General features: G+C 43.5%; 1 protein-coding gene across 2 annotated transcripts in view; it reads left to right on the top strand.

Annotated features, from left to right (window-relative positions):
* Nucleotides 1-13,905, top strand: part of ZMAT3 (zinc finger matrin-type 3) — an 84,233-nt gene that overhangs the window by 23,954 nt on the left and 46,374 nt on the right. For both annotated transcript variants that reach the window (XM_077290497.1, XM_077290496.1), the window contains one exon: nt 10,711-11,051. In XM_077290497.1, coding sequence (XP_077146612.1) covers nt 10,782-11,051 — 270 coding nt within the window. In that variant the 5' untranslated portion in view covers nt 10,711-10,781. The remainder of the gene's footprint in view (nt 1-10,710; nt 11,052-13,905) is intronic.

Here is a 13,905-nt window from a genome sequence, read left to right on the forward strand (position 1 = left end):
ATTACATACGGAGGATGCCATGCGCAAAATACGCTGACACACCCTGCCTACGGATCAATATTTTGGGAACATTTCACCGTATTTCGGCCGTATTACGGCCGTAAAATACGGACCGTATTGTCTTACGCCGAGTGTGACGCCGGCCTCACTCGTGCAATGATTGCATCACACTGCACTATCTGGCCCAGCACCTCTCCTGACCTGAGCTTGACGGTGTGATGTATTTCAATTCAGCTGTCAAGCTCAGGTCAGGGGAGCAGACAGCCAGTATGAGGTTTCCGATGTGACCCTCGCACGAGTTATACAGCAGTCTGTCTCTGCCCTAATGCCGTGAAACAGCAGGATTTCTGCACTTGCAATAAGCGCAGAATAGTTTGCAGTCCCCTCACATAGCACATCGATGCATTCATTTTGTACTAACCCACGACTGACAGAAGGAGATGAGTCATCCCAGATCTCCACTCATCATGTTCCTTGTATCACTCTCCTGGGAAGATGAATTTGGTGCTGAACTATTACTTAACCAGCTCTTCCCCATGTACACAATATCCTAGAGAGTCAGTAATGGTGCAATGTTATTTTAGATGTGAGAAAAATAACACGGACATGCTGTGTGTATAATGCGCAAACAACGTGTGATATATTCCAATCGATATATGGTATATATGAGTTGGTTTAACCTGTTATGGACCTGGCCCTTTTTTTTGTTTTTGTGCTTTTATTTTTTCTCTCCCTTTCTTTCAAGCAGCATAAGTTTTTTTTTTTTTTTTATTCTTCCATGGTCATCACAATGTGATTTTTTTCTGCAAGAAGATTTTTAGTTTCAAATGACTCTATTCATTTTTTTTTTACCATTCAATGTTCTAGAAAATTAGTAAAAAAAAATTCAAGTGGTGTGAAATGGTGAAAAAAAAAACAACACAATTCTACCCTTTTTAATTTTGTTTTATATTTACGGCGATCATTCTGTGTTAAAAATGAGCTGGACACGTGTCAAGTTTCTTCAAGTGAGTACGATTAAGGCCAGTCTCACACGTCCAGATAATTCCGGTACCGGAAAAATCGGTACCGGAGTTATCCGTGTCAGTGTGCCCGTGCGTTTCTATGGCACATCAGTGTGGCACACTTGCGGCACACGTGTGCTGCCCGTGTGCCGACTGGGTACCACACGCACCGTGCAGGAGACAGTGCTAGAGATAAGCGCTGTCCCCCCCACGTGGTGCTGAAGCCGCCATTCATATCTTCTCTGCAGCAGCGTTTGCTGTAGAAAAGATATGAATAATCCTTTTTTTTTTTTGTTTCTCATGGTTAACATAAAGATCCATGTCCCCACCCCCCTCCCACCCCCTGTGCGCCCGCCCGCTGTTATTAAAATACTCACCCGCCTCCCTCGCAGTGTCCTGTCCTGGCCGCACCTTCTACTGTATGAGCGGTCACGTGGGGCCGCCGATTACAGTCATGAATATGCGGCTCCACCTCCCATAGGGGTGGAGCCGCATATTCATGACTGTAATCGGCGGCCCCACGTGACCGCATACAGGAGAAGCTGCGGCCAGGACAGGACACTGGGAGGGAGGCGGGTGAGTATTTTAATAACAGCGGGCGGGCGCACAGGGGGTGGGAGGGGGTTGGGGACATGGATCTTTATGTGAAACACGAGAAACAAAAAAAAAAAAGGATTATTCATATCTACAGCAAACGCTGCTGCAGAGAAGATATGAATGGCGGCTTCAGCACCATGTGGGGGGGACAGCGCTTACTGTAGCGCTGTCTCCTGCACGGCACACGGACTGCAGACGGACAACGTCCGTGTGCGGTACGTGTTTTACACGGACCCATTGACTTTAATGGGTCCGTGTAATCCGTTCGCTCCCACGAACGCTGACATGTCTCCGTGTTTGGCAAAAAATCAATGACATTTGCACAGATGCATTGATTTCAATGTGTCTACGTGTGTCAGTGGCTCCGGTACGTGAGGAAACTGTCACCTCACGTACCGGAGCCACTGATTTGTGAAACCGGCCTAAGGCAATGCCAAACTAAGGTTTTTTTAATTTGTTAGAAAATAAATTAATTCAGATTTATGTAAAAAAATAATAAAAATAATAATAATATAAATAAATAAATTGGTATTGCCATTTTTTTTATTTTTTTTAACTTTTTTCTTATAGTAGTTTTAGGGTCTTGAACTTCCAATCACTTAAGCTGTACCGTCATATAACATATGAATAAAAATCAGATTGTGTTCAGATCAGTGTTATACTATGGGGTATTGCAGATCTGCGATTATTTTCTCATGCCAATTCACTGCTTTTGCATCTGAGTATCAGATCGCACACACCCATCCAAGTGAACGGGTGCGTGTGAAACATCGGACTGCACTCGGATGTCAAGCGAGAGAGTCGGAGCACAGGGCACTCTGACCGAGTTTGATCCGAGTGTCATTTGGATGATCGTCCCCAATTCTCTTGCACGAGAGACCAGCCATACTGTAACATGCCATCTCCCTGACTCAGGAACTAAGCCCACTTCTCTGCTGGCAGATGTTAGCTGTGATATTCAGCCACCACCTGCCTATATAACAGGCGTGCATGAATCTCTTAAATGCTGCCTTCAATCTATGGCAGCGTCATCTGGAGCCCACCAGTGTCCATCAAATCCCCCGTGCCTCCGATGGGCACAAAGACTTTTCAAGTGGGGCTAATAAATACAGTGGAAAGAGAAAAAAAAAGTTTTTAAATATATGAAAAATAATTAAAATGTAAAATCCTCACCCTTTTTCCCGGCTCAGGGCACAGAAAATAAGCCTCACAAAGCTCCAGCAACGGAACATGTAAAATGCTATGGGTGTCACAAAATGACGCTACAAGCAAATTTTATTTTTCTTTTACAAATTTCAACATTTTTTTCACTACTTAAATAAAAAAAAACTACATATTTGGCATCTCCGTCATCGTACCAGAGAATCATGTTGCTGAGTAGTTTTTACTGTATAGTGATCACTGTAAAAGAAAACAAACAAAAGAAAACAATTGCGGAGTTGCATTTTTTTCGCAGTTTTGCCGCACTTGTATTTTTTCTCGCCTGTTTCCAATATATCACATAATAAAAAGAATGGTGTCATTCAAAAGTACAACTCATCCCACCAAAAAAAACTAGCCCTCATATGGGTATGTCAATGGAAAAACAAAAAACTTCTTTGATGAAGGAGAGGAAAAAATGAAAACACAAAAACAGAAAATAGCCATGTTGGGAAGGGGTTAATCCCCTATACAATACACCGCAATGCCAACAGGCTGGGCTTCATAGCACATCTCACATGGCAGACATGAGGCCTTCAAGGAGGCCCTGGTTACCGTGGCAACCAACATTTTGCAGCTATTGATGTTTTTAACCCAGCTCTGCCAAGTGGGTGGAGTTTAGCAGATGGGTCATGACCTTGTGTACTCCGACAAAATCATAAAAATTTACACCACAATAAAATGCTTCAATCCTAGAGGATATTTCTGTCTGGCGCACAGCAGGTGCGATATTAATTAAGAAATGCACAACTCTTATTGAATTTGGCGCATCTTACTCCATTGTAACTCTGCATCAAAACTGGCGCACAAATCGTCAGTCTTAATAAATCAACTCATTAAAGGATTAACACCTTTTTCAAATGAATACTTTTGTCTATTGGCTCAGTTCAGAGTAAAAAACAAACCACACGTTAGGGTATGTGCACACGTAGAATGATCCTCTGCGGATATTTCCGCATCGGATTTGATAAATCTGCAGGGCAAAAACTGTGCGTTTTTCCTGCGGATTTACCGTGGTTTTTGTGCGGATTCCACTGCGTTTTTACACCTGCGGTTCTCTATTATGGAGCAGGTGTAAAACCGCTGCGGATTCCGCACAAAGAATTGACATGCTGCGGATTGTAAACCGCTGCGTTTCCGCGCGTTTTTTTCCGCAGCATGTGCACTGCGGATTGCGTTTCCCATAGGTTTACATTGTACTGTAAACGCATGGGAAACCGCTGCAGACCCTCAGCTGCGGAAACGCTGCGGATCCGCAGCAAAATCCGCAGCGTGTGAACATAGCATAACATGACCCCCCCGATCCAGTGCTGTTTCTTCTGCGCTTCTCTATTGATTGTGTATAGACTGCAGCCACAACAGTGCTGCGGCCGATCACTGAGCTCAGCCGCTGAAGCTCTGTTCACTGCTCTTGCCAGTCAACAGTGACGGGGGGACAGCGCTGCAGACACAGTGCTGGGCCCATGAAGAGTAAATAAACTCAGGTTTGTTTTTTGCGCAACGAACTGAGCCTATCGGCAAAAGTCCCTTCCATGTTATTATTTGGAAATATTATTCTTGAGGCTGCTGTGTATACTGTATGTCGGTCTCTGGTTTGCATAGGCAAAGCTGTGTAACTGTGTATTAAGGCCTAAAATACATGACCCCAGAATATAACAGACTAGATTGCACAGAAGGGATGCAGACACTCTGCATGTAACCATGGAAACTGCTCGCCTAATTAGTCAGGTCTGGATGTTAGGAACTGACGACATTTGAAAATGTACCAAATTCCTATTCCTTTATTTCTGACAGGTCAGTCAATGTTTTCGTACTGTGACTATTAACATCATTATCTGTTGTTGTACTTGATGATGCGTGCAGAGAAATTGTTGAAGGTTATTCGCTATATGTAGAATAGTGGAATAAATTGTTGAACATTGGAGGTCCAATCACTAGGACACTCAGCGATCTGAAGATCAGATCTATGGAACCCTAAGAACATGGCTGTATAACCATCCTCCGCTCCATTCATTGTCTATGGGACTGCTGGAAATAGCCTAGCACTGTACTCGGCTGTCAACAGACAATAAATGGAGGCCTCACATGTGCACCTACCCTACAGTTAGGACGGGGTCACAAAGTTGTGTTCTCAGGGCTTCAAAAACTTGATTTCAGGATTACTGAGAACCCCGTGATCAGAGTCCATGTGATCAAAAAGTTAGTCTGATGGGTTAGGCTACTTTCACACTAGCGTCGTACGACGCACATCGCAATGCGACGTGCCGACGTACCGACGCATACTGTGAAAAAAAAACACACAACGGGGGCAGCAGATGCAGTTTTACAACACATCCGCTGCCCCATAGTGATGTCCGGTGAGGAGGGGGGGAGTTCCGGCTGCGCATGCGCGGTCGGAAATGGCGGACACGATGTACAAAGAAAGTTACATGTAACTTTTTTTGTGCCGACGGTCCGACGCAACACGACACATCCGTCGAACGATGGATGCAACGTGTGGCAATCCGTCGCAATGCGTCGCTAATGCAAGTGTATGGAGAAAAAACGAATCCTGCAGGCAATTTTGCAGGATGCGTTTTTTCTCCAAAACAACGCATTGCGACGTGCGTCATACGACGCTAGTGTGAAAGCACCCTAAGAGATTACCATTTAAAGGGAAACTATCAGTAGGATCAACTCCCCTAAGCCGTTTAAATGGGCATGCGGGTCATAGAAAGTTGAATAAAATGATATCATGATATCTGCGATCTGATGCCTTTTTCTAGAGAAGTCCACATACTTACATGTGATCTGCTTGAGAATGTGCCTGCAGAGATTTTTTTTTCAAGGGGGCAATAACAGTGTCTCACATTAATAACATCCCCTTTAATTGAAAATAAGCTCTGGATGCAGATTCTTGGGGAGATCTGTGTCCGGCCCATAAAGCTTAACTGCTCATTTACATGTTTATTACTCTCGAATAAGACATCAGATTTCATATATCATGGTATATAAACTTTCTAGAACTTACATGCCTATATTGACGGCTTAGAAGGGTTGATGCTACTGACAGATTCCCTTTAGGGTATGTGCACACGTTCAGGTTTTTTCACGTTTTTTTCAGGGTTTTTCGCGATAAAACGCTATAAAAACTAATTAAAAACGCATACATTATGCATCCTATCAGTTAGAATGCATTCTGCATGTTTTGTGCACATGGAAAAAACGCATCGCGGTAAAAAAAAGCAGCATGTTCATTAATTTTGTGGATTTTCTGTGTTTTTCCCGCTGTTCTATCCATTGGGAAAAACCGCAAAAAAAAGCGTGAAAAACGCGTCAAAAACGCATGCGGATTTCTGGCAGAAATGTCTGTTTTTTTGACAGGAAAATTTCTGCAAGAAATCCTGACGTGTGCACATAGCCTTATTGATGAAGCTGAATGTGGACACAGTCATGGTATAGCCTAGGTCTTGCTATTCCTTGTAGTGGCCTCCTGGCATTGTTCTCGTTGCATATGGACTTGGTTTAAGTATTCTGCATGATGAGCTCTATTGCCACAGCTATGTGCTAGGGCAGTGATGGCGAACCTTTTAGAGACCGAGTGCCCAAACTGCAATCCAAAACCCACTTATTTTTCACAGAGTGCCCTGAATACTACTGAGGTTTTAGATTAGAAAGACAACTCGTACAGTAGTGCGATATAGAGTCAATATCAAAGCGCTGCATTCCAAGCCTAAGACACTAGCCACCAAATGTAGTGAAGGTCCGTTCTTGAGAATGGAGAGGATTTTTTTAATCAAAAGTAAAATTGCAAAGTTGTTTATTTTTATAACCTCTTTGCAATTGTAACCCTTTATCATGATGAGAACAAACCCAGGGATATCAAATTCAAATACACAGAGGGCCAAACTTAAAAGCTTGTACAAAGTCGCGGGCCAACCTTGATATTTGTTAAGGAAAAACCTACTCAATTGTAGACTTTTTTTTTATCAAATAAAACAATTAACTTTTGGAATTATAGTGGAATAATATGATATGTTATGTAACAGCAGTAAAAAGCATATGGCCTAGTATAATATATTATATGTATATAGTATAGTATATTATATGTAATAACAAAGGATAAAAAACCTTGAATAAAGCAGATAATGTATGATGCAAACAAAAGTGCTCCCAAACACAGTATGATACCCCCACATTGAATTCCTCAACACGCACAGTATGTTTCCCCAACAAAAAATGGTGACCCCATCACAGGATGATTCTCCAACTGTAATCCCCGCACAGCTCTTCATACAGTGTAATGGGCACAAAAATTCCTCCATACAGTACAATGGCTCCACATAGTCTTCCATACAGTGTAATGGGCCCCACATAGTCCTCCATACAGTGTAATGGACCCCACATAGTCCTCCATACAGTGTAATGGCCCCCACATAGTCTTGCATAAAGTGTAATGGGCCCCACACAGTGTCCATGCAGTATAATGGCCCCACATGATGCCCCATACTATAAAATTGCCCCATGTAGTGCTCCGTACTGTATAATGGCCCCACACAATGCTCCATACAGTATAATGGACCCACACAATGCTCCATACAATATAATGGCCTCAGATACTGCTCCATACTGTGTAATGGCCCCACACGATGCTCCATACTGTATAATGGCTCTATTCTGTACAATAGCCCCACGTGATGCTCCATACTGTATAATGGCCCCACATGATGCTATACTGTATACTGTATAATGGCCCCATGTGATGCTCCATACTGTATAATGGCCCCACATGATGCTATATACTGTATAATGGCCCCATGTGATGCTCCATACTGTATAATGGCCCCACATAGTGTTTCATACTGTATAATGTGCCCACATAGTGCTCTGTACAGTATAAGGGCCTCACATAAAAAAAAAAATGTATATACTCATGTATAAGTCGACCCGAGTATAAGCCGAGGCACCTAATTTGCCACAAAAAACTGGGAAATCTTATTGACTCGAGTATAAGCCGGGTATGCATTGTCCTCTAATCCATTTTCTGGTATGCATGGCACCTTATCTCCATCCTTGTATGCATGGCTCCTTATCCCCATCCTTGTATGCATTCTCCTTATCCCCATCCTTGTATGCAGGCTCCTTATCCCCATATTTGTTTGCATGGCTCCTCATCCCTATCCTTGTATGCATGGCTCCTTATCCCTATTCTTGTATACATGGCTCCTTATCCCTATCCTGGTATGCATGGCTCCATACCCTATCCTTGTATGCATGGCTCCTTATCCCCATCCTGGTATACTTGGCTCCTTATCCCCATCCTTGTCTGCATGGTTCCTCATCCCTATCCTGGTAGTCATGGTTCCTCGTCCCTATCCTTGTATGTATGGCCCCATAAGAAAAGCATAAAAAACCCCATCCTTCTTCCTTCCCTTCGCGCCCTTGCAGCATTTTGCTCCTGGGCCAGCAGCATCTGCTGCCGAGCAATCACGTGTCCCCACTCATTAAGGTAATGAATATTCACCTCTCTCCATGCCTATGGGAGTGTTGAGAGGTGAATATTCATTACCTTAATAAGCAGACACCCGTGCTTGTCCGGCAGCTGCTGGAAGCCGGCGAATGCCGCTGTAACTGTGTGCACGCTATAAGAGAAATGAATATTCATTGCCAGTCCAGTGAATATTCATTTCTCTTTAGCAGCGGGCACAGGCTTTAGCCCCAGAAGCTGGCAACTGCCTCCTGTGACCTGATGGGAGGGCGCGCGTGCAGAGTAGAGTGGCCACAGCGCTACTGATGAGGGAGATGGTGAGGGGGCTGAGAAGAGCGGTGGCTGCACTATTCCTGTGGAGATGGCGCACATGCCCACCGGGAGGGCTCTGTGTGCCCCCTCTGGTGATACTAGGGTGCTGAGGTAAGAAGAGGCTGCTCACACTGCTGTCCACCTAGTCTTTCTTATATAATACTGGTGATACCATGGTGCTGAGGTAAGAAGAGGCTGCTCACACTGCTGTCCTACTTGTCTTATATAATACTGGTGATACCAGGGTGCTGAGGTAAGAAGAGGCTGCTCACACTGCTGTCCTACTTGTCTTATATAATACTGGTGATACCAGGGTGCTGAGGTAAGAAGAGGCTGCTCACACTGCTGTCCTACTTGTCTTATATAATACTGGTGATACCAGGGTGCTGAGGTAAGAAGAGGCTGCTCACACTGCTGTCCTACTTGTCTTATATAATACTGGTGATACCAGGGTGCTGAGGTAAGAAGAGGCTGCTCACACTGCTATCCTACTTGTCTTATATAATACTGTTGATATCAGGGTGCTGAGGTAAGAAGAGGCTGCTCACACTGCTGTCCATCTTGTCTTTCTTATATAATACTGGTGATACCAGGGTGCTGAGGTAAGAAGAGGCTGCTCACACTGCTGTCCTACTTGTCTTATATAATACTGGTGATACCAGGGTGCTGAGGTAAGAAGAGGCTGCTCACACTGCTGTCCACCTAGTCTTTCTTATATAATACTGGTGGTACCAGGGTGTTGAAGTAAGAAGAGGCTATTCACACAACAGTCCACCCTGTCGTACTGATTTAAAATTGCAGATACCTGAAGACGCTGCTCACACTGCTGTCCACTCTTTATTTCTAAATATTGAGCAGTCACTATGACCTGGTGATAGCTTAACAAATCACAGTATATGTTACTTGCAGATCACTGTCATGGTCTGTTGAGTTTCTGGGATTAGGTGGTTTTAGAGTTAACCGATGGCCTCGCTCTAGGATTCTGGGAGGCTTCTTATAGCCTCATTGTGTGGTCATTCCCTGTCGCTTATACTCTGACCCTTAGCTGAGTGTGTTTGACCCTGTTATGCTTTGTGCCTGTGCTATGTTTCGTCTGTCTGGTTCTGATTTGGCTGTGTCCCTGTTACGAGTTTTGCCTGGCCTTTTTGTACTGCGCTGCCCTCTATGTGTATGACCCCTTGGCCACATCATGACTATCTGTTCTGTCTAATCCCTTGGTAACTTTGTCCCGTAGTTACCTTTCTAGGAGTTTTCCTTCAGCTCCTAGCTCTCTGGAGCTTAGGCCATGCCCCCAGCAGTCACATGCTTCAGGTCCTGTTTGTCTGAAGCACACATCTTCGCTGCTGCCCCTCTCCACAGGTATCTTTGGGCACAGGTTGTATTACTCAGGACCCGCGCACTGGCTCAGTGAGCAAGTGTAGTGCGGTGTTCCTGACAATCACAATACCAAAGCTACCTTCTGCACATTCTCACCAGCATTCTAGCACAGGTTTCTGTCATTTAACAAGACAGTGGTAATTTTAACAAATACAATTTCTACAAAGATGATTTCCCTGTTTAATTGTCTTTTTATTCATTTTGATATTTTCTTTTTTTTTTCTACTCCTGGAGAATTCTTTTAAAGGTATTTTTCTCCGACTATAAATGCATTACCTATTCCAAGGAGAGATGACAAATGTCTGATTTCTGTTCCACCTTTTGGACCCCCAGTGATCACCAGAACGAGGTCCCAGTTGCATGTGTGCACAGCAGCTCCTTCCATTGTCTGCGGAGTGATGGAGAAAGCCAAGCACTGTGCCTCCAGTTTCCCATCAGTTGGACCCCTAGCAGTCGAGACAACTTTCATTGTCAGCCATATTGGCTCTCAAGGGGGGCAGATTTGTCACTTTTCAACCAAAGATTCCTTCCTTTTTTCCCTAGCAGCCAGCCCCAGTCCAAGAACCCTGTCCTCCTGATGTAGTAATAGAAGGACCCTCTCGATAAAGTTAGTGGTTACAGTATACATGCATGAAAATTGCGTCGTGATTTAAATTGGTTAACTCTAGCAAAGTATCTTTAAAATATTAGGATTCAAGTCTTATATATTAATATGTTAATTTTTATTTTTGTTGTTTCTGTTCTTCCTTCAAGTAATCTTCACAATCACTGGCAAAGGAAATTCCTTCTTCATTCAATACTGACTTTACACAATACCCAGACAAATGATTGTGTTACAGCATGCCAGGCCACCACCTCAAACAGAGCTGTCTGTGTTTCCAGCCACCATAGGAATTGGCAATAAGCAATTGGTACTTCCTGCGCAGCCTCATTCAGACAGAAGAGCTGCTCTTGCACCTGCACCTCCTCTAGAAATCCCCCAGGAAGACGATGTGGAGCAAGATCCGTCCTTGGAAGACCTGTGCAAGCCACTCTCTTGTAAGCTGTGTAATGTCACTTTAAATTCTGCACAGCAAGCTCAGGCACACTATCAGGTAAGGGGCACGGAGGCAGGGGACATGTTACCCATTTAAAGCTTTTCCTGGCATACATGGTAGTGTACAGACTTTGCTAGAGACTAGCTGTCCTCCTAATGGATAGATCTGTGTAAAAGAGCTTTCAAAGCTTTAAAAATTGTTGGCAAAATGGAATACGAGTAGTCTCTTATAGGGGTGGTCTGAAACACACGTTTCTTTTACTCTAAACGCCTATTTGATGACATAAACTACTCTTTTCATACCAATACATTTTAATAAAAAAATCCCTATTCTTCCCTCACTACTTATTTCCTACTTCCTGATGATGCTCGATTGAGAATTCCAGTGCATGCGGAGATACTCAAACAAAGCGCCATCAGGGGACAGGGTCTGACCCCTCTCAGAAATTAAGCTTCATCAGTGACGTCAATTTCACTGGCTGGGCTAGTCCCTGCTCTACTGAGCATGTGTTGGTTGTCACTTCCAGTAGATTCTTGTCACTGTGCAATATACACAGTGACCGTGCACTCCGACTCTGATATCAGAAGTAACAAGCCAGGAAGAGAGCGCACTGTCAGTGCACATTGTAAGAATATTTGGTGTGCAGAGATCAGCGATGCCCCCACAAGTGATGTGATAGGAGCCCACTCTTAATGATAAGGTTTGCACACAGAAGAAAGCTTAAAGGGAATTTGTCATGTTGAAATTGGTACCTGATCTGCAGTCGGGATGTTATAAAATAGGAGGCGCTGATTAGATTTATATTTATATACAGCTCTGGCAAAAATTCAGAGAGCACTGGAAAATGTTCAGTTTGCTTTTTCTCTTTATAGGTATGCTAGCTGAAGAGCCCGGCTTTGCCTGGGCCTAGTAAATATCTGTGGTTAGTTATAGCACCTCACTTCTCTTATTTTCCCATCACACCTCTCATTTTCCCCCTCACATCTCTCATTTTCTCCCTTACACCTCTCATTTTCCCCCTCTCTCCTCTCATTCCCCCCTAACACTTGTCATTTCGACCTCACATCTGTCATTTTCAGATCACTCCACTATTTTCCCTCACTTCTCTCATTATGCACTCACACCTTTTCATTTTCACCCCACACCCCTCATTTTCCCCTCAGTATATACATGTTTGTCATCTCCCTTATATATAGTATACACCTGTATGTCATCTCCTGTATATACAGTCATGGCCAAAAGTATTCACACCCCTGCAATTCTGTCAGATGATTCTCAGTTTCTTCCTGAAAATGATTTCAAACACAAATTCTTTGGTATTATTATCTTCATTTAATTTGTCTTAAGTGAAAAAACACAAAAAGAATTGTCCTAAAGCCAAATTGGATATAATTCCACACCAAACATAAAAAAGGGGGTGGACAAAAGTATTGGCACTGTTCGAAAAATCATGTGATGCTTCTCTAATTTGTGTAATTAACAGCACCTGTAACTTACCCGTGGCACCTAACAGGTGTTGGCAATAACTAAATCACACTAGCAGCCAGTTGACATGGATTAAAGTTGACTCAACCTCTGTCCTGTGTCCTTGTGTGTACCACATTGAGCATGGAGAAAAGAAAGAAGACCGAAGAACTGTCTGAGGACTTGAGAAACCAAATTGTGAGGAAGCATGAGCAATCTCAAGGCTACAAGTCCATCTCCAAAGACCTGAATGTTCCTGTGTCTACCGTGCGAAGTGTCATCAAGAAGTTTAAAGCCCATGGCACTGTGGCTAGCCTCCCTAGATGTGGACGGAAAAGAAAAATTGACAAGAGATTTCAACGCAAGATTGTGCGGATGTTGGATAAAGAACCTCGACTAACATCCAAACAAGTTCAAGCTGCCCTGCAGTCCTAGGGTACAACAGTGTCAACCCATACTATCTGTCGGCGTCTGAATGAAAAGGGACTGTATGGTAGGAGACCCAGGAAGACCCCACTTCTTACCCCGAGACAAAAAAAGCCAGGCTGGAGTTTGCCAAAACTTACCTGAAAAAGCCTAAAACATTTTGGAAGAATGTTCTCTGGTCAGATGAGACAAAAGTAGAGCTTTTTGGGCAAAGGCATCAACATAGAGTTTACAGGAGAAAAAAAGAGGCATTCAAAGAAAAGAACACGGTCCCTACAGTCAAACATGGCAGAGGTTCCCTGATGTTTTGGGGTTGCTTTGCTGCCTCTGGCACTGGACTGCTTGACCGTGTGCTTGGCATTATGAAGTCTGAAGACTACCAACAAATTTTGCAGCATAATGTAGGGCCCAGTGTGAGAAAGCTGGGTCTCCCTCAGAGGTCATGGGTCTTCCAGCAGGACAATGACCCAAAACACACTTCAAAAAGCACTTGAAAATGGTTTGAGAGAAAGCACTGGAGACTTCTAAGGTGGTCAGCAATGAGTCCAGACCTGAATCCCATAGAACACCTGTGGAGAGATCTAAAAATGGCAGTTTGGAGAAGGCACCCTTCAAATATCAGGGACCTGGAGCAGTTTGCCAAAGAGGAATGGTCTAAAATTCCAGCAGAGCATTGTAAGAAACTCAATGATGGTTACCGGAAGCGGTTGGTCGCAGTTATTTTGGCTAAAGGTTGTGCAACCAAGTATTAGGCTAGGGGTGCCAATACTTTTGTCTGGCCCATTTTTGGAGTTTTGTGTGAAATGATCAATGTTTTGCTTTTTGCTTCATTCTCTTTTGTGTTTTTTTCATTTAAGACAAATTAAATGAAGATTATAATACCAAAGAATTTGTGTTTGCAATCATTTTCAGGAAGAAACTGAGTATTATCTGACAGAATTGCAGGGGTGTGAATACTTTTGGCCATGACTGTAGTATATACCTGTATGTCATCTCCCCTGTAAATAGTATATACCTGCTG

Source organism: Ranitomeya variabilis, chromosome 2, assembly GCF_051348905.1.
Source record: "Ranitomeya variabilis isolate aRanVar5 chromosome 2, aRanVar5.hap1, whole genome shotgun sequence".
NCBI classification, from domain to species: Eukaryota; Metazoa; Chordata; class Amphibia; order Anura; family Dendrobatidae; genus Ranitomeya; species Ranitomeya variabilis.